General features: G+C 42.2%; 1 protein-coding gene across 6 annotated transcripts in view; it reads left to right on the top strand.

Annotated features, from left to right (window-relative positions):
* LOC131104650 (IQ motif and SEC7 domain-containing protein 1-like) overlaps nt 1-22,202 on the top strand; it is a 104,770-nt gene that overhangs the window by 80,052 nt on the left and 2,516 nt on the right. For 3 of the 6 annotated variants that reach the window (XM_058052050.2, XM_058052049.2, XM_058052052.2), the window contains 12 exons: nt 9,810-10,089; nt 10,167-11,428; nt 11,555-11,716; nt 12,914-13,036; nt 13,336-13,502; nt 14,160-14,299; nt 15,008-15,037; nt 15,475-15,600; nt 15,684-15,783; nt 16,802-16,963; nt 17,224-17,400; nt 21,213-21,262. In XM_058052050.2, coding sequence (XP_057908033.2) covers nt 9,810-10,089; nt 10,167-11,428; nt 11,555-11,716; nt 12,914-13,036; nt 13,336-13,502; nt 14,160-14,299; nt 15,008-15,037; nt 15,475-15,600; nt 15,684-15,783; nt 16,802-16,963; nt 17,224-17,400; nt 21,213-21,262 — 2,779 coding nt within the window. Of the gene's footprint in view, nt 1-2,052; nt 2,513-8,509; nt 8,943-9,809; nt 10,090-10,166; nt 11,429-11,554; nt 11,717-12,913; nt 13,037-13,335; nt 13,503-14,159; nt 14,300-15,007; nt 15,038-15,474; nt 15,601-15,683; nt 15,784-16,801; nt 16,964-17,223; nt 17,401-21,212; nt 21,263-22,202 lie in introns of those variants that run through there. The other 3 variants (XM_058052053.2, XM_058052051.2, XM_078796666.1) reach the window with 3 other exon arrangements.

Here is a 22,202-nt window from a genome sequence, read left to right as displayed (position 1 = left end):
AAGTGCCAAACTCTTTTTGTGACCCAAGTTTCCAGGAAGCTACGTGCTTCCGCTGCCATTTCCTGTTATCTTTTGCTGCACCGTTTGATTTAATTCTCTTTGCACTCTTGATATATTATAGAGTTGCATCTCTTTACTCATAGCTGACCTTCATGTGCCTCCTTCATTTGGTGCCAGGAGTACTCGTTTACTTCATGAAGGAAAAGAAGGGAGGACTCTCCATCATATGGAAGTGTGGGCTGGGGGGCAGGGCGAAGGGGGGTGAAACGGGAACAAAAATGCAGAGCGACCATATGTATTGAGTTTTCAGAAATGCTGTTTTATGAGCGAGGGCCTCTGCTTGGAATTTTCAGTGACATCATTCCATAGCCGAGAAGTATGGATTCAGAACCCAGGAGATGGAGTTCGCCTTTTCCAGATGGGATGACTAGACATGGTTGGAAGACGGAGAATTCCACTGCAGTAGTCGCTAACAATCCAATACATCGGATTTACCTTCAATTTTATCCTTGTTGCAGAGCTCTCCGGACATCCAACCCTCACTGAAACATTCATAACAGGGGCGGGGCTTAAAAAAGTCAAAATGACGCTCTGATATTTCTTGTTATTGCTGGTTTTCTGATCCTAGTTGTCTTTTAAGATAAGATATGCCTTTATTTTGTCCCTCACTGGGGAAATTTGCATTGCACAGCAGCAAACAAAAAATAACAATCTAAAAATAAACAATATAAACAACCTAAAAGTATTAACAATTTTCCCAGGATTATATACAAATACAGTTTAAGATAATATGAACTGTATGAAATATATGACCAGTATATACTGTATTTTCTGGACTATAAGTCGACTTGAAGTATAAGTTGCATAAGGCTAAAAATGCATAATGAGGTAGAAAAAAAACATACATAAGTCACACTGGAGTATAAGTCGCATTTTTTGCAGGTAATTTATTTTACAAACTACTTGACCAAAACAGACATTACATCATCTTGGAAGGCAAGTTATAACATTAATGACATTAACATTAATTAACATAAAAAAATGTCATTTATAAGTCGCTCTGGAGTATAAGTCGCAGGAACAGCCAACCTATGAAAACTTATAGTCCGTAAAATACGATACATTATGAGATTTTGCTAGTGAATTGAATATGAAATATGAGGCATTAGTATGAATATATTGCACATGGAACTTCATCAGTGTTTTTATATTCTATTGGGTAATGTTGTTTACAGACTTTTGGAGTAAAGAGATTGGGAGTCAAGGGGTTTTGTGAGTAGCAAGATCTGTAAGTTGACTCTTCGGGGGCTTTAGAGGGTTGAGATCCGAAAAGAAAATGGACGTCTCAGCCACGTAGTGCACATCATCACCATGACTCCTTTCGACTAACCTGTTCAAGTGTTTTGAAGTTGCCCACTAATTACACAAGCATAAACCGGTGCTCCTATAAACTTCCAGTTTCCTGTGCCTGTTGTCATTAGATGGAAAATACTTCAGGGGGGCAGTTTGCCCCCAACCCCCCTCTATCCCCCTCTCTCTCTCTCTCTCTCTCTCTCAGGGGTGATTAGTCTTCAGCTCTGTCTCCATAACAGAGTCTGTCAAAGGGGTCAACCGCCAGCGTGAATGTGGACGGACATTCTTGGGATCTTTGCAGAGATGCATGGTGTGTGAAATTGGGAACAAATGAAAAAAGAATAAAGTGCTACTCCACTCTTTTTTTTATTTCATATTTTTGGAGATAAAAGACACTAAAGCCACTCTAGTTCTTTTCTTAGTTCTCATCACCGTTCAGCCTTGAGAGGCTCTATTAATAGAGCGACGTGCTTCAATCTCTACCCAATAAGATCAGCTAGCACATCACTTTATATGTTGTCTTTTTATTTAGTATCCCGTTTATCCCGCTCTTCTTTTCCCAGTTTTCCCATTCTTTGATAACATTCCGGAAAATGGTGATTGTCTTGCATCCTTTTTTGCCTCCGGGTCATTTGCGTGTGTGTCCCTTCCCTTCAGGATGAGGGTTAGTTTTTTTTTTCTCGTTCTACCCAGCTACACTCACACCCCCCTTGTCCTGTCCCGTGCTCTACTCCGCCCTCTTCCATAGCACTCAGGGGTCTGGCAAGAAACCCACACTCCCCCGGCGTCCCGAGCCTCCGCCCCCACACTCCTCACTGCCCGGCGTGACGAGGACACAGAGGAAGAAAGAGCAAATGAAAAGTGCTCTGTCAGTCAGATATTAGCGACTGTCACTTACTGTAACACCGACCATGTCCGCCTACCTTCCACTGGGAGCAGTTTTTTCCTATCCGAGGGATGACTATGTCTGTACGGAGCGTGGAGCTACAGCCAGTAATAGCAGATGGCACTTTGGAGATGTGTTTGTCCAGTAGAGAAAGCTTCTAGGCGGCAATCAGGACTGTTGAGGCGCTGATGTTTGGTATCCGCCAGCCATGTGGTGTTTGCAGTGTAACTCTGAGAAGACGCAGTCCCTGCTGGAACTGGAACTGAATGGCTGGTAAGAGAACTAGGAGTCAAATAGGAACCTGTTTTGTTTTTGCTGTAGTCTGGATGTTTGTGTGTGTGTGGGTGTCGTGTTGTCACTGGATGACTTTGACCTCGTAAAGTCCTGTTTATTAAACAGCAGTGTGTTCTCCATTATCTACAATAATCTGACTTTTGTTCAAATAAATTGACCATTTCACTTTGAATGGCTTTTCTGAGTCACTAGATGTCGTCATGATGTGTTTAGTGTCACTGTACTGACTCCATATGCAAGTTGTGGATTGTTCTCCCTGCTCGCTCTGAAGGGCATTCCTGTGGCGTGTCGCGTCCCTCCCGCTTCCTGGACATGACTGTGTGCTTTAAAAAAAAAAAATTGTTATATCCTCAAGGGCAGGTGCTGAGTACACATGGAGAATGGTTTCATTATTCCACACTGGGAGATCATGACATCGACGACTGTTGTTGTTGTTGTTGTTGTTGTTGAGTCTTGACAGGAGGGAGGAGGAGGCCTGCCTTGATGCAGACAGAATGAGGTCTGGTTCTTAATTAGGGAGCAATATGGATATGCGATAACCTGTAGTAACAGGACAGCCCACTTTTTACAGATTTTCTCCACAATGCTTTCATTTCATGATAGAACACTCTGGGCAAAATCAGAACCACCCACAGACAGTTCTTGGACTTCTCAAGTAAACAGTGATGTCATATCTGTCAATGAACGGCGCTATTTTTGGCATCTTTAGTTTTGTTTGTGTTTTTTTTTCTGTCTTGCAACTGTTTGGGGAGGATTACTTGAATAACACAGATGTTTGCTAATCTTGGTGGAGGGATGTTGTAATGCTGGAGAAAGGAACTAAGGAATTTGTATGCCCATCATGAAGGTTTATGCCAATATTGGAATAAAAACTAATATCGGACCATGTCGCTGCTTAGCTTTTGGATGACTTTTGCTTAAATTCTGAATCGGGTGACCTCAGTGAGTTTAGAGGTTGTAGAACAGGGGTGGGCAAACTTTTTGACTCACGGGCCGCATTGATATGACAAAATTTACGGGGGGGGGGCAGACTATATATTTTACACGTAACAGTCCACCTGGTATTATTGTATCTGTAAAATTGTCATGCAATCTGCTATTATTATTTATTATTTTATATTTATATTTAAATATTTAAAAAATAATAAAATATTATAATAATTACAATAAAATTAAAATAACAATTATTATGTTATTATTATGTAAAATATGCAAATATAACAATATTATATATAATTAATATAATAATTAGCATTAATATAATAATTATAATAATCATAATAGTTCTAATAATAATTATAATAATCTAATCTAATAATCATAATAATAATAATTATTATTATTATTATGTGCTTGTGTCCCTTTTTTCAGGAGCACTTTGTAAACAACAGACCATGTCAAAAAACGAAATTGATAAAACCATCAAAAGGTTGGCTCAGGCCATGATGCCAGGTTGTATGTTGAGTTTAAATGAAATACTTTGGAAAGATTGGGCGGGCCGTATTCAAACACTTGGCGGGCCGGATGTGGCCCCCGGGCCGTAGTTTGCCCACCCCTGTTGTAGAAAGACCTTTTCAACACACCAAAAAATTTAATTAAATTAGTTCAAAAACTACCTTAACAATTTTCACAAACTGTAAAAACTTTTTTTTTTTTAAGAAATTGGTGTTCTGACACCAAAAGATTCCTTATGTTATTAGTAAAATGCCACATCTGGACCGCGTTCAGAGCCATTTGATATTAAACATCTGCATATACACATATTTAAGTGGAACACATCAAAAACATGAGTTATTAAAGGCAGTCCTGTAATGTACTTGAGAGTTGTGTAGCTCTGCAACACATTAAGAATTCAAAACCTTCCTGTTTAATGGTTGAGGCTGACATTCATTCAAGATGCTTGTCAGTTTCGGATTTGTGGAGGTACCCAAAGTTTTTTGCACTCCAGTCAACTTTGTTACAGTTCATTTTTTAAGCATCCCAGTTTGGATCACGAGAGACTTGCTTTTCCTTTTATAGCCATTGCAAAGTAAGCTGTTGTGAATCTGTACCTACCAGCCTGGTTAGCATGTTGTGCGGTCTCGTACCCTCTCCACCTGAGGAGCAAATTCCCCTTACGTGTGCTTGTGAGGGCCGCTGCAATGCATTTTTATTTATGAGCTCTCTGCAGAGAATGAACATCTGCTTTTGTTGTCTTTGGAAGGCACAAGTCGTCTGCGTGTGTCGGTCAAGAATTGGGATTTTGAAGTATTGCCAAGTGTCATGGAAAAAAAAAAGTTCTTGTGTGAGTAGACAGACCAGGGCAGGGAACCTGGATTGCGTTTGTACAGTTATTTTCAAGTTATCATTTTTTAAGGGGACCTATTTTCTTACATAATTAGAATGTTGTGTTCTCGTGTTAAACGATGCCAAAGTTTCAGATAGTGACGTTTCCGCATTTGGAAGTGAACCCTGAAAAAAGTTTGGAATGTCTCTGAAAGCTCGGTTACAGAGGGCGATTGTGATGTCACAGATTGCCGGGCTTCCTTATACACTCTTTGCCCGCGTCTAAGCTCTGCTTCTCTGTTTACATTGTTAGCAATGTCTCCCAGGAAGTGTTTCTTCGGATGTACATTTGTTTACAATTCCTAACAAGTAAAACATCAGGTCCAAGTGGTTGGAGTTCCTGATTCCCTACCAGCAAAAGTAAAATATTTTAATCTATCAACAGCATTTGACACTGGACTGTTTTATGAACATGGGCCGGTATGCAGTTGGACTAGCCGACAAACTTGTTGAAGCCTGACTCCTTTTCAACGTCACTTGGTCGTGTCAAAGTGTACTATTTATCAGTTTTAAATTGTATTTATTAAGTAATGGAACAAAAGCAATGGTCTGCGTAGCAGTATAGAGTGTGCATACAGGGAGTGGGGTGCAAATTACAAGCTCACAGTCTGGAGTTGCTAGCAGACACTTCCCACCAAAATCAGTGGCTCGATGCTTTCGAAAGCTACTTCCCATTTAGAGACGTCTTGAAGTCACCTCTTTTCTTGAGAAGCTTCGGACTGTCCAGTCTATACATCCAGAAGCGGACATTTTAAATTTAAATTCGATCAACTCATATACCGTTGATCGATTCCTATAAAAATTGGGTTCAGCAGCTATCTGCACAACACCAGAGTGTGGCCAACCACAGCAGAGTGGGCGTGCCTGGAATAAATTAAAACAGACCGTTTTCACGGGAAGCACCAAATCCAAAGAAATACATCTGGAATAAGTGCAGATTCTGGAAGTTCTAGAAAGCTTTTTGTGCTTGTTACCGTGTGTAGCTGTTCCACAACTCAATACAAAGCATAATAGGTCCCCTTTTAAGCTCATCCAGCAGTGCATGAAGCATATGTACTTCCCCTGCAACCTCACCTCAAAACGCCACTTTAAAGTCTTCTCTGGACACACACACATTCCTAATTTCATGAGCCAGATATTAAAATGCATGGCCAATTATGCTACAGTCTTCATTTCTGTCACATAAAAGCATGAAGTTAACTGCAATTTCCTTGATCCTGGCAAAAAGGCTGCTCGACTTCCTGTTTAGAAAAGGGTTTCCGAGATGCAATTATCGCAGTAAATGAATAGCAATCATCCAGCCGACACATTGTATCAGGCTGCATATTGAATGATATTTAGTAGTGAGTCAAGTGGGGGGGGGGGGTTCAACTAATTCAAGCCTCTGCTACTTCATTTGAGAGGCAGCAGCTCATACTTCCTCTGTAGCTGCAAGCCTGCTCTTCATTAACCTTCCTTTATTCCCAGGCCTCCTGTAGATGTGACTCCTCTTTTCCGGGATGGAGGAATGTTTCTCCCTCAGGTCCAACTGAGGGAATTGGCTGAGGCCTGGGCAAGGGGTCTGAGCCTATTTATTGAGAGGAGAGGGGGGGAAAAACTGCCCGCCCAGATCGCTCATTCTTCCCGTTGCTGCAAATCACTGCCAGGCGAGCTACTTATCCATACCGACATCGGAACTAACACGAGCTTGGGGTGGATGAAAAAAGCCAGTAGAGGGACACACACCACTGCTTGCTGATGGAGGGGGTTTGTTAGGAGACATTTCTCTCACATTTATTGCTTTAAAGTATTCCATTACTTTTTTCCGAAGCGTATGGAATCTCCAGAAATGCCGCCCTACTCCTCTGCTGTTGTTCCCCACCCTCTTTTCCCCTCCACATCCATTTCAGTCAAAAGCACGCTCACACATGCATGCTGCATACGTTTCCATTTATTTCTCCCCGTTTTCCATAGCTATAAGAAACTGACCTCATCGAGTAGGCTCAGACCCTTCAGCAAAGATATTTAGTGCCGCTTTCCCGACAGAACACAAATAATATATATTATATATGTATCTAATATTCTGAATGAAACTCGCCCTCTCACTGACATTTTATTGCTAAAGTGAACCTATTATGCTTTTTGAGCCCTGTGAGTGAGCCCTGCAACGAGTTTGGGATGGCTCAGATATTTTTTTGTGTAACAATGGCTCTCTGTGATGTCACTGGGATCCAGACTACAGGCGTGTCAGGGTACCATGGACAAATACATGCAAATGTGAGCAAAATCTTAGGCTTGCCCCGATGCAACTTATTCTCTTCTAATATCCTACCAATATGCAAATGAGCCACGAATCAATTGGTATAATGCGAGTGTTAGAAAAGTAGTCGGAATAGGTACCTCCCAGTGACGTGCATTGCAATAATATTGACTTGCCTCATTGTAAATACATAAAATGCAGTGTTTTCATTGTTCCCTTTTGCTTGAACAAGACAGTTTTATAATCCCCATTATCCCTTAAACAGTATGTCATACAATTGAGTCTTGTTTGTTTGAGTCTCTATACCGCCTCTGTGCACCTGCTGTTCTTGGTCGCTCTATTTAGGTCAGGAATCAATTCATAATGAAGATATAATACCAGAAATTACCAGAAACTGCACTGTGGTGCTGTGATAGCACGCAATGTGTGTGTGTGTGTGTGTGTGTGTGTGGGTCGTCGCTCTGCATTTCACTATGAGAAATGGCTTGGGTGTTTTGTTTTTTTTTTCTCACCCACTTGCGATTATTGGTTGTTGCACAGGGATGTGTTGGTGCAGCTGTATTAAAGCTGTGGTTCTGTGCTAATATGCACACTCAACTTTACATGTACTGTACCTACTAGTGATTAATGTTAAACCTGTTGGAGTCTTCGCCATCCAAGGCACTAATGCAGGACAAATAAGGCCTGTGCTACTTGACGGTAGCACACTTGATATTATTGTCTTGTATTCGTCTTCTCTTATTGCCTCAGCTTTGGTTACTGTTTAGCCTGTCATGATAAACAATAAATAAATTAGCCACGCAATGAATAAAAATGAACTTGATAATTTTGTCAGCCTTGATATATTGTCATTTCCTCCTCTCATCAAGAAAGAAACACAGAAGAAAGTTGGCGGAAAACCTTTTTCGGAGCGTGAAAGGAAGCTAGCTGGGTTAGCTTAGTTTAGCAGAGCATGCTGGTGCAGCTGTGTGGGTGGCACCCGGGACTCTAAGAGTGTTTACAACGTGTCCTTTACCATTTGAAATAAGGCTCATCTTAACCGTTATTGCGCATTCTCAACACATACAGTAGTACACGTACGGCCTTCAAAATAAGAGCACCACATCCTGTGTAATTGGCATTGCAATTTGTTGAGGATTTAGTAGGAATGCTTGCAATGGCTGACATCCCATTAGGAAAGTTAGCCAAGCTCATCAGCTTCGGGCATGGATTGCATCAAGGCAGTGTATATGTAAATGAGCTGATGTCTGCTTATTTCTGGGTCATTTTGACAATAAAATTGATTATCTGCAATAATGTATAGAACAATTGTCGTCATGCCAAATTTGCTATGGTGACAGGCCTCGACACCGTTGACAGCAGGCTGCTGTTGCAGCATGTCGATGCTGACTAATGAAGGAAGTGGACTGTGTACACTGTAGGGGTGTGTCGACTCACAGCTCAAACACATTCTCTCCCAAACAGGCACGGCACTGTACCACGCAGCAGGAGAAATGCAAAGCCAAGAGTTATTGGGCAGACGGTTGCTGCATTTTTTCGGAGCGGCCGCTGATGTTGTATTTGCTATTTGTTATTCTATTTGGAACTGGACTTTGGGACGATCGCTTGAACAGTGTGGCAGCGCTCTGGCAAACATCACGCAACTCCTCAGAGTCACTGATTGGCTCTTCGGGTGGGATAAAGGGTTGTTTCCTGGAGGAGCCCGTGTACTCTGGACCTGACTTGACTTGACTAAAAAAAAAAAATGGTGGACAAGATATGGAGGAAGAGTTGGCAGTTCATAGAAAATAGAAGGTCCTTTCGCAATAAACAGTCACGTTGTAATTCCGCTGAATGTAAGAGTGAGTGAGTAACCGCTTGTTTTTTCTTCACTTTATCTCTTCTTGTGTTGTCCAATGAGATCGCAGCTGACTGGATGTTCTTTTTGGGAGAACGCACGAGTGACACTAATCTTGTTTCTGAATGTAAAAATTGAAATGAACTGAATATCAGGTTGTAGAATCAGAATTGCTCCCATCAGTCTTTCTGTGTTTAAAATCCAAAATTGTCATTATTTGTGAACATATACAATCAGGAAGTTACATTCTCTTACATATTTGTTGATATATCCCTTATATTTATCAATTTCCGAGCCGATATTAAAGATAATTTTTTAAAGGTATTGATTTAGCACAGGCGGCACGGTGGTTGAGTGGTTAGCGCGCAGACCTCACAGCTAGGAGACCAGGGTTCAATTCCACCCTCGGCCATCTCTGTGTGGAGTCCATTGAAATCAGTGTAAATAAAAATAAAAATAAAATAATGGAGGACATGGAGGTCGAGTGGTTAGCGCGCAGACCTCACAGCTAGAAGACCAGGGTTCAATTCCACCCTCGGCCATCTCTGTGTGGAGTTTGCATGTTCTCCCCGTGCATGCGTGGGTTTTCTCCGGGTACTCTGGTTTCCTCCCACATTCCAAAAACATGCTAGGTTAATTGGCGACTCCAAATTGTCCATAGGTATGAATGAGAGTGTGAATGGTTGTTTGTCTATATGTGCCCTGTGATTGGCTGGCCACCAGTCCAGGGTGTACCCCGCCTCTCGCCAGAAAGACAGCTGGTATAGGCTCCAGCACCCCCTGTGACCCTCGTGAGGATAAGTGGTAGAAAATGAATGAATGAATGATTTAGCCAAAAGATAAAATCCTTCAATCCTTTCGCTTTCTGTTTGCAGTGTGGAAGGGGACGGACGGTCCAATGAGAGCGGCCCATCCCTGGATGCAGGAGCCAGCTATGGCCAGGGCCCGGTGACCCATGGGTTGGCCATCAGCCCAGACCGATTTGATAGCTCTCTCTACAGCCACGGGATTCAACCTGGGCCTCAGAGACCTCGCCGGCCCAAGCTCCAACACTCTCAGTCCATTCTCCGGAAGCAGGCGGAGGAAGAGGCCATCAAGCGCTCTCGTTCGCTCTCTGAAAGCTATGAGCTCTCTGCTGACCTCCAGGACAAACAGGTATAGTCAGAAAGGATTTGAACTGGTTGAACAATTTATGAGAACATCTTTAGCACCGTTGTCTGTCTTTTCTCTAGGTGGAGATGCTCGAGCGCAAATATGGTGGACGATTCATAACACGGCATGCGGCTCGCACGATCCAAACTGCCTTCCGCCAGTATCAGATGAACAAGAACTTTGAACGTCTCAGGAGCTCCATGTCTGAGAACCGTATGTCCAGACGCATTGTTCTCTCCAACATGAGAATGCAGCTGTCGTTTGAGGGCGCTGAGAAAGTACACAGCTCCTATTTTGAAGGGAGACAGGTGTCCATGACGGAGGACGGCGCCCCGTTGTCAATGATGCAGTCTGAATGTGGAGATATACAGGTCCATCAGCAGGCCAATATGGCATCTCATCCGCCTCCACAGGGTGATCTGACAGACGCTATCACGGAATTAGAGGACGCCTTTTCCAGGCAGGTCAAATCTCTGGCAGAGTCGATAGACGATGCACTGAACTGCCGTAGCCTTCAAGGGGATGAGGGCCCGGATCCCGAGGTGGGCAGGGAGGTACCGTATCAGGTGAAATCTCATCGCAGGGCAGCCGGACACATTCATGATGACACAATGGCATCTTATAGTGATGTCACTCTGTTCATCGACGAGGACGACATGTCACCGCCCATTGCTCTGTCGAGGTCGGGGGATCATCCCCCTGGTACGGAATCGGACCTGCGTTTGCGATCAGTCAACTCCTCCCAGGACTACTGGCCTATTGACTCTAAAGATGAGGGTCGTGACACGGATACGAGCTGTCGCAGCACTCCTTCCCTGGAGTGCCAAGAACAGCGTCTTAGAATGGACCATCTTCCTTTGCTGACCATCGAACCTCCTAGCGACAGTTCCGCGGAGCTAAGCGATCGCTCTGACCGGGGTTCGGTCAAACGGCCGCCTGTGTACGAGCCGCACGGTCACATAGTAACATCATCCCAAGCGAGTCCCAAACATATTTCCCACGGACCCCCACCGCGTGCACCGTCCCGGGACGATGACGCCCCTCTTCGTCACCGCCACCGTCAGCTGGAGAGCCACCTTGCTATCAACGGCTCAGCGAACCGGCAGAGCAAGTCGGAGTCTGACTTTTCTGACGGGGACAACGACAGCATCAACAGCACGTCCAACTCCAACGACACCATCAACTGCAGCTCCGAGTCCTCGTCGAGGGACAGCCTGCGAGAGCAAACGCTCAGCAAGCAGACTTACCACAAAGAGACACGCAACAGTTGGGATTCGCCCATTTTCAGCAATGATGTGATTCGCAAGAGACACTACCGCATTGGCCTAAATCTCTTTAACAAGTAAGAACATGTAAGACCAGTCTTAGGGTCACTTAATCCAACCTTAATCCAATCGGACCTAGACTAGCACAGTACTTTCAGACTACCTAATGGAGTTTTGATGTATTTTTTTGTGGTATTCATCAGGAAACCAGAGAAGGGCATCCAGTACTTGACCGAGCGAGGATTCATCCCCGACACACCTGTTGGTGTAGCTCACTTCCTGCTTCAGAGGAAGGGCCTGAGCCGGCAAATGATCGGAGAGTTCCTCGGAAACCGACAGAAACAGTTCAACAGAGATGTTTTGGAGTGAGTAGGACACTATACGTCAGCACGTGGGGGGGATCTGCTCGATGGAATTCACCCACCCAAGTATGGCCTGGTCACCTGGGACATGACTTGACTACCGTTAACACTCACGGTCACATCAACGGATGATCTAGAGCAGGGGTCTCAAAGTCAATTTACCTGGGGGCCACTGGAGCTAGGGTCTGGGCAAGGCTGGGTCGCATCAGGTTTTCCCCCCCAAAAAAAATTATTTATTAAAAACATACAAACTTATACAAAAATATACAAACTTTTTCAGTGCTTTGGTTCCGATTTTCTACAATAAAAGCTCTGATAAAACATTCCACTGTTCTCAAATATCTTCATTTTTATTTTTCTGCACAAAATAAGATGAAAAATAAATAAACAAATCAAGAATAAAAAAAATCAATCAATCAGTAATAAATAAATATTATAATAATAATAATAATAAAACAGCAAATAATAAAAACTTAAGAAACCACATATAGTTGGTGGTAGACAAATTATTTTTTTCAGATTAAAATGAACAAAGCATTATTAGAGCCCTGTAGACATGACAAAACATGACTATAGTCACATTTATACTCTTTTTATTTACAACATATTGCGCAACTGCAGGGTCTTGAGACACATGCTAACTCGCAAACTAGAGAGCTAGCGACCTAAACGGTAGCCTTCGAGTTATTTCCTTTAAACTTAAATAGCCAAAAACTTACCACTTCCACACGGATAGGGAGGATAACTATTAACAGTTATTTAACCTTTAACATGAACATAAATCAAACGTAATATTTTTTTCTGGGTACATGATACCATACAGCAATCATATCAAACTTGCGCGGGCCACACTAACATTAAACTTTCATATCAAGGCGGGGGCCTCAAACTAGTGTCCTGTGGGCCACATTTGGCCCGCGGGCCGCATGTTTGAGACCCCTGATCTAGAGTCTTAATTTAGCACACATGTTGGGTTGTGGTTTAGAAGGCAAAGATGAGACATCACTGTGCAGTGTAGTAAGTTAAAAGTTAGTCAAGCCAGCAGTGTGACTTGAGTAACTCATTGATGAAGTCATGCTCGCATAATGATGACCCAAGATATCATTTAGTTGCATTAGATGACAATACCATGGTTGTTTTGTATTGGTTTTGAGTGTTTTACTCATTACCTCTTTCTACTTGTGTGTGGGCTCTGTATAGCTGTGTGGTCGACGAAATGGACTTCCAGAGCATGGAGCTGGACGAGGCCCTCAGGAAATTTCAGAACCACATCCGTGTACAGGGAGAAGCCCAGAAGGTGGAGCGGCTCATTGAAGCCTTCAGGTACACTCAGATGTTCTGCTCATTAGAATCAATGATACCCAGTGGCTGAGTTTTTATGAGGACATTAAGCCCACAGAACTTCGGCTTGTTTGTATTCATAACACTGTGATAAATGCTTATTGACCCATTGCCACCGGTGTTCCTCCTGATGAGTATTGGCATGAAAAAGGAACCATTTGCATCATGCACACTTCCCGTTCCTTTCAGCAATATGGAGCACATTTCCTCACTATTCACACAATTTCCTCATGTATTATATCATCAAGGCTCTTACACCGTGTCATGTATCCTGTCTCCAGTCAGCGGTACTGCATATGCAACCCCACGGTGGTGCGGCAGTTTAGGAACCCTGACACTATCTTCATCCTGGCGTTCGCCATCATCCTCCTCAACACAGACATGTACAGTCCCAACGTCAAACCTGAGAGGAAGATGAAGCTGGAGGATTTCATCAAGAACTTGCGGGGTTAGTATTACATGCATTGAATGCGTATTATTGTCGTCATAAACAATTCACTTATCACGGTGTGGAACAAATTCAACGCAATCCACCTTTAATAACCAAAAATAACCAATTACCTAAAAATGTCATTCAATACTTTTAATACTCTACAAGAGAGGAGAAATATGATCTCAGGGGAGAACTTGAAATTTGAATAAATTTATTAATTAAATTTGAAACACTTATATGCTAGGACTACGTTAAAAAGCCATAGCATTTCAGTATGTGGAATCAAACTATGGAATGGATTGAGTAAGGACCTCAAACAATGCACAACGATGAGCCAATTCAAGAAACAATACAAGCAGTTGATGTTATTATTATGTTATTATTATTTTTAAAAAAAAACAAAAAAAACCTTAAACTGTATTACGGAAAGCAGGAAGTGAACAAATGTAACAGTTACTGATTGTAAAAGTACCAGATGGAGGGGTAGGATTTAATAAGCTTTGCTTCTTCCTACTCCTTTTGGACATGTGGAACTGTGAACTGATTATGTGATGCATTCAATTGTAATCTGATGCATGTTCAAATGAAATAAAACCATTACCATTACCATTACATTAAAGGAACCATCTCCGCGTCCTGGTTCGCATAACCGGGTTCTTCTTTGTGTGACAGGTGTGGACGATGGTGAAGATATACCCAGAGAGACACTGGTTGGAATCTACGAAAGGATCCGTAAGCGGGAGCTCAAGACCAATGAAGACCATGTGTCACAAGTCCAAAAGGTTGAGAAGCTCATTGTGGGAAAGAAACCCGTAAGTAACATTGTTGTCGGTATTTAAGGTACTGACATTAAAGATGGCTCGGTCACCTTGAAACTTGTGGACGTGCATCCTCGATTCACACCTTTACTTCCAAAGCCCTCCAGAGTTGTCATCCAAGTGCTTTTGTCCAATTAAATCCTGTACACCTTATCCTACCTTGAGGAAAGAACCATTTTAACTTAAAAAAAATAATAAAATACTGCAGTGCCCTTAGTGCAGAATCCAACTGACTCACCAGCCATTTGTCATTTTGTTTCTGTGTATTCATTATCAAAGCTTCCACCCTGAGGTTGCATTTCCAAAATGTCTGTTGCATGCGTCAAGGTTAACAGTGTGAATAAATATTCAGCCTCTGGGAGTGATTTGGCTTTCACCATCACTCAGTTTCCAGCGGGATGGACTCCGCTTCACTAGTAACAAGTGGATGAGCTCAATCCAATCCCTCATCACACTTAGCGGTGGAATTAAAGTCCCAGGAGCACACTGGCATACTCTGGAATCTCTAATACAATAATACGATAGTCATCAAGTACTGCTCTCACTTTGTGTCTGGGGGGTTGTTTTGTTTTGCCGCCAACATTATTTCACACTCTACCAGCTATAAGCATGATTATAGTTTGAAATTGAAAATTGAGCTAAAGGATTATTACATTTTTATGTTTGAAGAGGTATAAACACCATTTTTTTTTCTTCTTTTAGATTGGATCACTCCATCATGGGCTGGGATGTGTAAGTTGCATAAATATTTCATGAACTGTAATTGTATTTGCAAATCAACATGTGGGAATGTGGGAGGAAATCGGAGTACCCGTAGAAAACCCACGCATGCAACATGGAAAAAAATGGAACCCAGGTCTTCCCGATCGTCTGACTGTGTGGCTAACATGCTAACCACTAATGCAGATGGCAGTTTTTCTTATTCCAAAGAACACAAAAAGCACCTATTATTTCTGTGGTATACCCAAAATACTCGTTAAAACCGTCAGCAGCGTCAATAAAACTACATGTTTTAATAAGGGAGGATTTTGTCACCTAGCAACAGCCTAGCAACATTACTGTGAATGTGGCATACTGTACATACAGAGTAGTAGGACAAAAATGAGTCAGCATTTGTGACCATTTTGTGACCACGGATTCAAACATCTGTTCCATCTTTCTTCTGGAAGGTTCTATCGCTGCCCCATCGTCGCTTGGTGTGTTACTGCCGCCTCTTTGAAGTGCCAGATCCAAACAAGCTCCAGAAGCTAGGCCTGCATCAGCGGGAGATCTTCCTCTTCAATGACCTTCTAGTGGTAAATGTCACCTTCTCTTTATATATTCCCGTTTTTCTCCCAAACGTTTCCTGCTGGAGACCAATTCTCTTCTCGCGATTCAGGTGACAAAGATTTTTCAGAAGAAGAAGAACTCTGTGACGTACAGCTTCAGGCAGTCCTTTTCGCTCTATGGGATGCAAGTTCTGCTGTTTGAAAATCAATGTAAGTTGCACAACAAAATGTGGTTGGTTCCTCAAAGTGGAAACTTTTATTAAATAATTAGGGCTGTCAAATGATTAAACATTTTAATCATATTTTTTATTGGAACTGGAGGTAGCAAATATGCTCAGGTTCACATTGGGAGTGACCAGGATGGATAGGATCAGGAAGGAGTACATCAGAGGAACATTACATGTTAGAGGCCTTGGAGATAAAGTCAGAGAGGCCTGACTGAGATGGTTTGGACATATAGTGAATACTTTGGTAGAAGGATGCTGCGTTTAGAGCTACCGGATAGGAGGCGTAGACGTAGACCAGAGAGGAAGTTTATGAATGTAGTGAAGGAGGACATGAGGAAGACAGGGTTGGATGGAGGCGATTGTTTTGCTGTGGCGACCCCTTAAAGGAAAAAGCCCAAAGAGAAAGAAGAAGAAGAAATGATTAAACATTTTAATGATATCACGTCATAATGAAGTTATAAAAGAGCATCAGACTCTTGTGTGACTGTAAGGGGACGCTCCACTGCGCTTTTGTCTGATGTCATAACACAGAGGCGTGCTTGCCCTGGTGAGCGTGTTTTGATTACACACAAAAAATTAACATAATTAATTATATTACTTACCGCCGTAAACACATCATTTTTAACAGCCTTATAAATAATTGTTATTCACCTTCTATGAGAGCCTCCTTGGGGGTCCGCCATTATTTACAAACGCTAATTGACAGTAATGCATATTACAATGTGCCAAACAAACAAAATAATTCCTTCCGGGATGCTAATTTTCTCAATACTAATTAGAATATTCCCATATCGCTCTATCTGTGCCAAGATATTTTTTTTTCTCTTTGCTCATAACACATACCTCCACAAGTGGTGCAAGCTGCTACTGTACAAAAACACTGAGATTTGTTCCTCACGGGGGTAATAAACCATGACTTTTTCCCAAACTTTCTCTCTCTCAGTGGCTTTCAACTTCATTTTGACCAAGTGCCGATGTGTTCATGTCTCTTGTCTGTCTAGATTACCCAAATGGAATCAGACTTACATCAGCCATCCCAGGTGCAGACATCAAAGTCCTCATCAACTTTAACGCGCCCAACCCCCAGGACCGCAAAAAGTTCACAGACGACCTGCGAGAGTCCATTGCTGAGGTCCAGGAAATGGAGAAATACAGAATAGAATGTGAGCTGCTGTTTTTTTTTTTCCCTCTACCAGCCTCTTCTCTTTCTCACACACACACACACACATTGGGCATGGCGCTCATTATTCCGCTGCAGTTCTACAGTTCACAAGATGGCTACCAGTCTGCGTTTCCATTATGACTAAATAATGCTTTTTTTCAAAAATATATCCCAGAGAGATTTTGCTCATTACTGGCAATGAGATGTGAGCAGTGAAGCCACCAGCACTTACCTCACTCCTTCCTTGGATGCTTTCCACAGCCGAGCTGGAGAAGCAGAAAGGGGTGGTGAGGCCCAGCATGTCACAGAGCTCCGGCCTCAAAAAGGAAGCCGGAAATGGCAGCATGAATCGTGCAAGTCTGGACGACACGTACGCCATGGGCGAAGGTCTGAAGCGGAGCGCCCTCAGCAGCTCCTTGCGAGACCTCTCTGAAGCAGGTACGACCACGACAGCTTTGTCTTTTTCCAGAAGATTACTTAGCGGGAAAAAGAGCTCCTCTGTCATGTACTTATTCGTGATAGCAAAATGTTCTTTCACTGCACGCTACATCGACTGTCCGAGACCTTCCCTTTAAATCCACTCCCCCACCCATTGGATTTTTTTGGTTTACAAAGTTTGTCTTTTAAAGTGTGACTGAAAGTGGAAACAAGCACTTTCGTTTTTCTTTATCTTATCATTATGAAGTAAAGGTTGGTTGCACCGTGTTTTCAATGGGAACCTGAAACGGTTTTGACTGAAACCCTAAAGTAGCTAGATAGTTAAAATGAGAACATTTAGGTGTCTGAAGGTTTGTGCATTTATTGCAACAACATAAGAGGCTACTGTCGGCTGAACCGTGCCAAAACAACATTAGCAAACTCAACTGTCCTTTCTTTGTGTGCGTGTGTGGGTTTTTTCCGGGTGGTCCGGTATTCTCACACATACATGCTAGGTTAATTGGCAACTCTAAATTGCCCAGGTAATAATGTGTGTGTGAATGGTTGTTTATATGTGCTCTGTGATTGGCTGGCGACCAATCCAGGACCCGGCCTCTCACTCAAAGGTCAGCTGGGATAGGCTGGATTTCCCAAATATGAATCATTTGTTTAGGATATTGACATACAGAAAGAAAAATCTAACACGTCTGGCATTGAATCATGTGGGCTGCTGATCCGGGTGTTCTGACGGGTGTTTAACATCGCTGTATGACTGGCACGGCGAAACCGATCCCACTGGTTTTGCAACTGGACGTAGCAATCCTGGTCAGGAGTTGGTACTCTCTCTCTCTCTCTCTCTCTCTCTCGCCCTGGATGCGGTTTATCGTTTGTGGCGTTCATGCAGGTTTCTGATTGCGAGTTAGGAACACCCCATACACCTGACTAACCGACTTCCAACATACCCATTGCTCGGTGGCGTTTTTCATACAGTACGATAGACGTGGCTTGATGCCGTTCACTGAACTAACAATACTGGCCTTTTATGTAGGACTCCAAAACATTTCACAGATGTGGCAAATTAGTCCAAATTATTTGCGCCATTTATAGGAACTGTAGTCAGGGATGAAGGTAGGAGCAAGATCTGAAAGGACTATTCAGAGACTTCTGTGAAGTACACATTCAGCCCATGAATGCAATGGAAGCGATCCCATAAGTCATATTCTGTAGCCATAACAATATACTCCAGTCAGCCTGCTTCATAATGATACGTTAAAGCAAAAAAAAAAAAAAAAAAAAAGTTCCAACCACTGAGCTGCTTGAGAGGAGGTTAGATGTTAAGATCTGTTTTCTCCGTAATGAATGAAATTGACTCACCACTGGCCATTCATGTTCATTTTTTTTTTATGAATTAAACTTTTACATTCTTACATTTTCTTTCATCCAAACACATTATCATAATAGTTTTATCAGCAGTCATGTCCCATTTCCTTCCATATTTGTGACGTACACCAGTCTCGCATTGATAGGTTCCAACTGTCCGACCGCAGCAAGTAGATTTAGTTCCAGGCTTGGTGTTGGCGACCATTTCCCCCATCCATGAATAATAACAACCGCTGTGTCTTTGAAGCAACAATACATTTCTTCCATTAAAGATGTAAAGAGACGTTATCAAGTCATTTGACTTTGATAAGAAAATGAAATCCAGTCAAAGGGTCTGTCTCACTGCCGCTTATGCTCTCACCAGTTGATGGAAAGCGATAGGTCAGTCCATGTAGAAGTGTGTTCCTTTCACTCTTTTGTTTTGTTTGCTGGGGTTCATTTATTTTCCTTTCCCGCCATACCCCCATCCCATGTGTATTTCCCGTTATTTCCATATGCATCAGGTATTTTCCTGTTTATGTGTAATTACCGGTTCATGTATCACTGGCTGAGTGCGCCGAACAACGGCCCTTAGACCTTTATATGCCTGTACATCCCATGTGTAACAGCCACTGTTTTGCTTTTGATGTCCCCCCCTCCCCCCCTCCTTTGTGACTGTCACTGAGGCAGTTTTTGACCATTTGGCGTTAAAAAGTTGGGGGAAAATGTTGGTAATCTTGAATAATCTTTACTATGGATCTGTTGGTCTAGGACAGGGGTGGGCAAACTTTTTGACTCGCGGGCCGCATTGATATGACAAAATTTACGGGGGGGGGGGGGGGTAGACTATATATTTTACACGTAACAGTCCACCTGGTATTATTGTATCTGTAAAATTGTCATGCAATCTGCTATTATTATTTATTATTTTATATTTACATTTAAATATTTTTAAAATAATAAAATAGTATAATAATTACAATAAAATTAAAATAATAATTATTACATTATTATTATGTAAAATATGCAAATATAACAATAATATTATATATAATTAATATAATAATTAGCATTAATATAATAATTATAATAATCATAATAGTTCTAATAATAATTATAATAATCTAATAATAATAATAATTATTATTATTATTATGTGCTTGTGTCCCTTTTTTCAGGAGCACTTTGTAAACAACAGACCATGTCAAAAAACGAAATTGATAAAACCATCAAAAGGTTGGCTCAGGCCATGATGCCAGGTTGTATGTTGAGTTTAAATGAAATACTTTGGAAAGATTGGGCGGGCCGTATTCAAACACTTGGCGGGCCGGATGTGGCCCCCGGGCCGTAGTTTGCCCACCCCTGGTCTAGGACTTCCATCCATTGGGGTTGCAATTCAATCATTTGACTCTAGTTAGAAATGCGCTTTAAATTCTAACCCGTGTGGGGATGCTACTTTTCCGTAAAGATAGCCAGTGGCTGTTTCTCAATACCACAAAAACTTACTGACAGGTCAGTAGCACCAAGGACATTTTAGGATAGATAGCACCATTGAATTATTTGAGTTCACAAAATGAGGTAATAATACATATTGAGAAACAGCCAGTGTACATCCCGCCCATATTGCTGGGTTGCACGTGACGTTCACGTCTGCTTGCAATTGACACAGGCTACCTCGACCAATATGGAAGGCAAACCAGCAGAAACGGAGCGAGACATCAAGTGCATGTATTCATTCAAATAGAGATTTCAGGGGGAAAAAAATCAAACACAGTTCCCTAAAATCGTCCATCTTAGAGCCAAAGCTAAAATATTGTTAGATGAGAACTGAGGTTTGCCTCCCAACAAAAATCTATAAACCCTCTTTATATAACGGTTGTCAACATCAAAGCTAATTTTCCATTTAAATTGTCTGCAAAGACTTATAATCAACTCTTTGACAAGAAAATGGAAGCAAAACATCCAATAAATCTTTCGCAAAACATTATTGGACAACTAAACATTGAGGCAAAACATGAAAAAAGTATGTGCAGATGTCGAATTATAGATGACAGCAACATATACGGAAAAAGTCATAAACATGCATCCCGATAAATGAAGATCTCCATCAATAAATAAATCCAACATTGTCTTTCATGGCAATTCCAAGCAGACTTAAGAGTGTATTTATCTACCCTTCGCATAATATCTGACTTATATATTCCGCTCTAAACCTTTCCTAATGTGCAACATCTGCGCAGCCGGTAATCGAACATTGGCCACATTAGAATGCTTGCCCACCATGTGGAAAAACCGGAAGCGAGGCAAGACTGCTTCTCGGGTCACGTGGTTGCAACCCAGCACTTCGGGCCTTGCTCACAGTCACAATCTGCTACACCGCCCCCTATGGGGAGCGGCAGGCAGCTTAAAACGTCTGTAGTTGCTCCAGGAGTTGCTGTCGATCTCTAATCTGTGGTATTGCATGTCTCGGGCAGGCAAGCGGGGGCGTCGCAGCAGTGCAGGATCACTAGACAGCAATATGGAAGTAAGTTGGAAGCAGCTGGTCTCCAAGCTACTCTTCATGTGATGATGTGCACTGTGATATAAACACCATTTCTTTTTTTTTTTTTTGGTCTGACACCTTTGCTTCATAGACTCAGTCCATTTTGTTTGGATCATGTTTTTTTTTTTTTTTCTACCTGGGATGCCTTATTGAACTGCTTGCCTCAGTTTAGTGTGCATGAATGGGTTGCCTGCTTCTGATCCGACCTCCCAACCCCCCGTTTTTGGAAGCCAGACAGCTCCTGTTTTGGTCATTATGTCACATGACCAAAAAGACATGATATCTTCAACCAAGCATGACTTACTAATTCCTTCCTTGTCGCCTGTCTCTGTCTTTCATTCACTCCCATCCCAAGTGGTTTTGGTTGCTCTTTTTCCTCAGCTGCTAGCTCAGTATAAGACACGCACAAGACTTTTGTAGACTTTCTCTCTGTCCAGGGCTCTCTTTCTTTAGCCACAGCTTCTCTTTAAAGGCAGTACAGTTAGGAAGGCTAGAAAAAAAATGGGGCTTTTACTTGCTGGGCAGACTACTAAAAGATGTGGATTTCATTCATGGATCTCTCACTCTTCACACGTCATTCGTCCATGTGTTGCTTTCAAGTCTGGGATCCTGAAAAAAAAGTCATTCTGCTTTCAAAGGCAACATGCGGTCTACTCGAGTCCTCGAGTCTTAGCTAAAAAGCATGAGCGACCAGAGGAAGAGACGTCATGCGTGGATAATAAGAATAGGGTTGAACTCGGAGCAGACAAGCCTGTTGTGAAGTCTTTTTATTCGAATGAGGAGTTTGCCTGTCACGTCCTCTGCATGCGGAAAGCGGTGACCTCAATTTAACAAAGTTGCATGTGTGACTCTGCCACACGTATTCTTATTATATTGCCACATTGTGTGTGATATTTCCTCATGATGTAGTTTCCCCCAAGCT

Source organism: Doryrhamphus excisus, linkage group LG15, assembly GCF_037039965.1.
Source record: "Doryrhamphus excisus strain RoL-2023G ecotype Guam linkage group LG15, RoL_Dexc_Guam_v1.1, whole genome shotgun sequence".
NCBI lineage: Eukaryota > Metazoa > Chordata > Actinopteri > Syngnathiformes > Syngnathidae > Doryrhamphus > Doryrhamphus excisus.
This window is presented reverse-complemented; position numbering and strand designations above follow the sequence as displayed.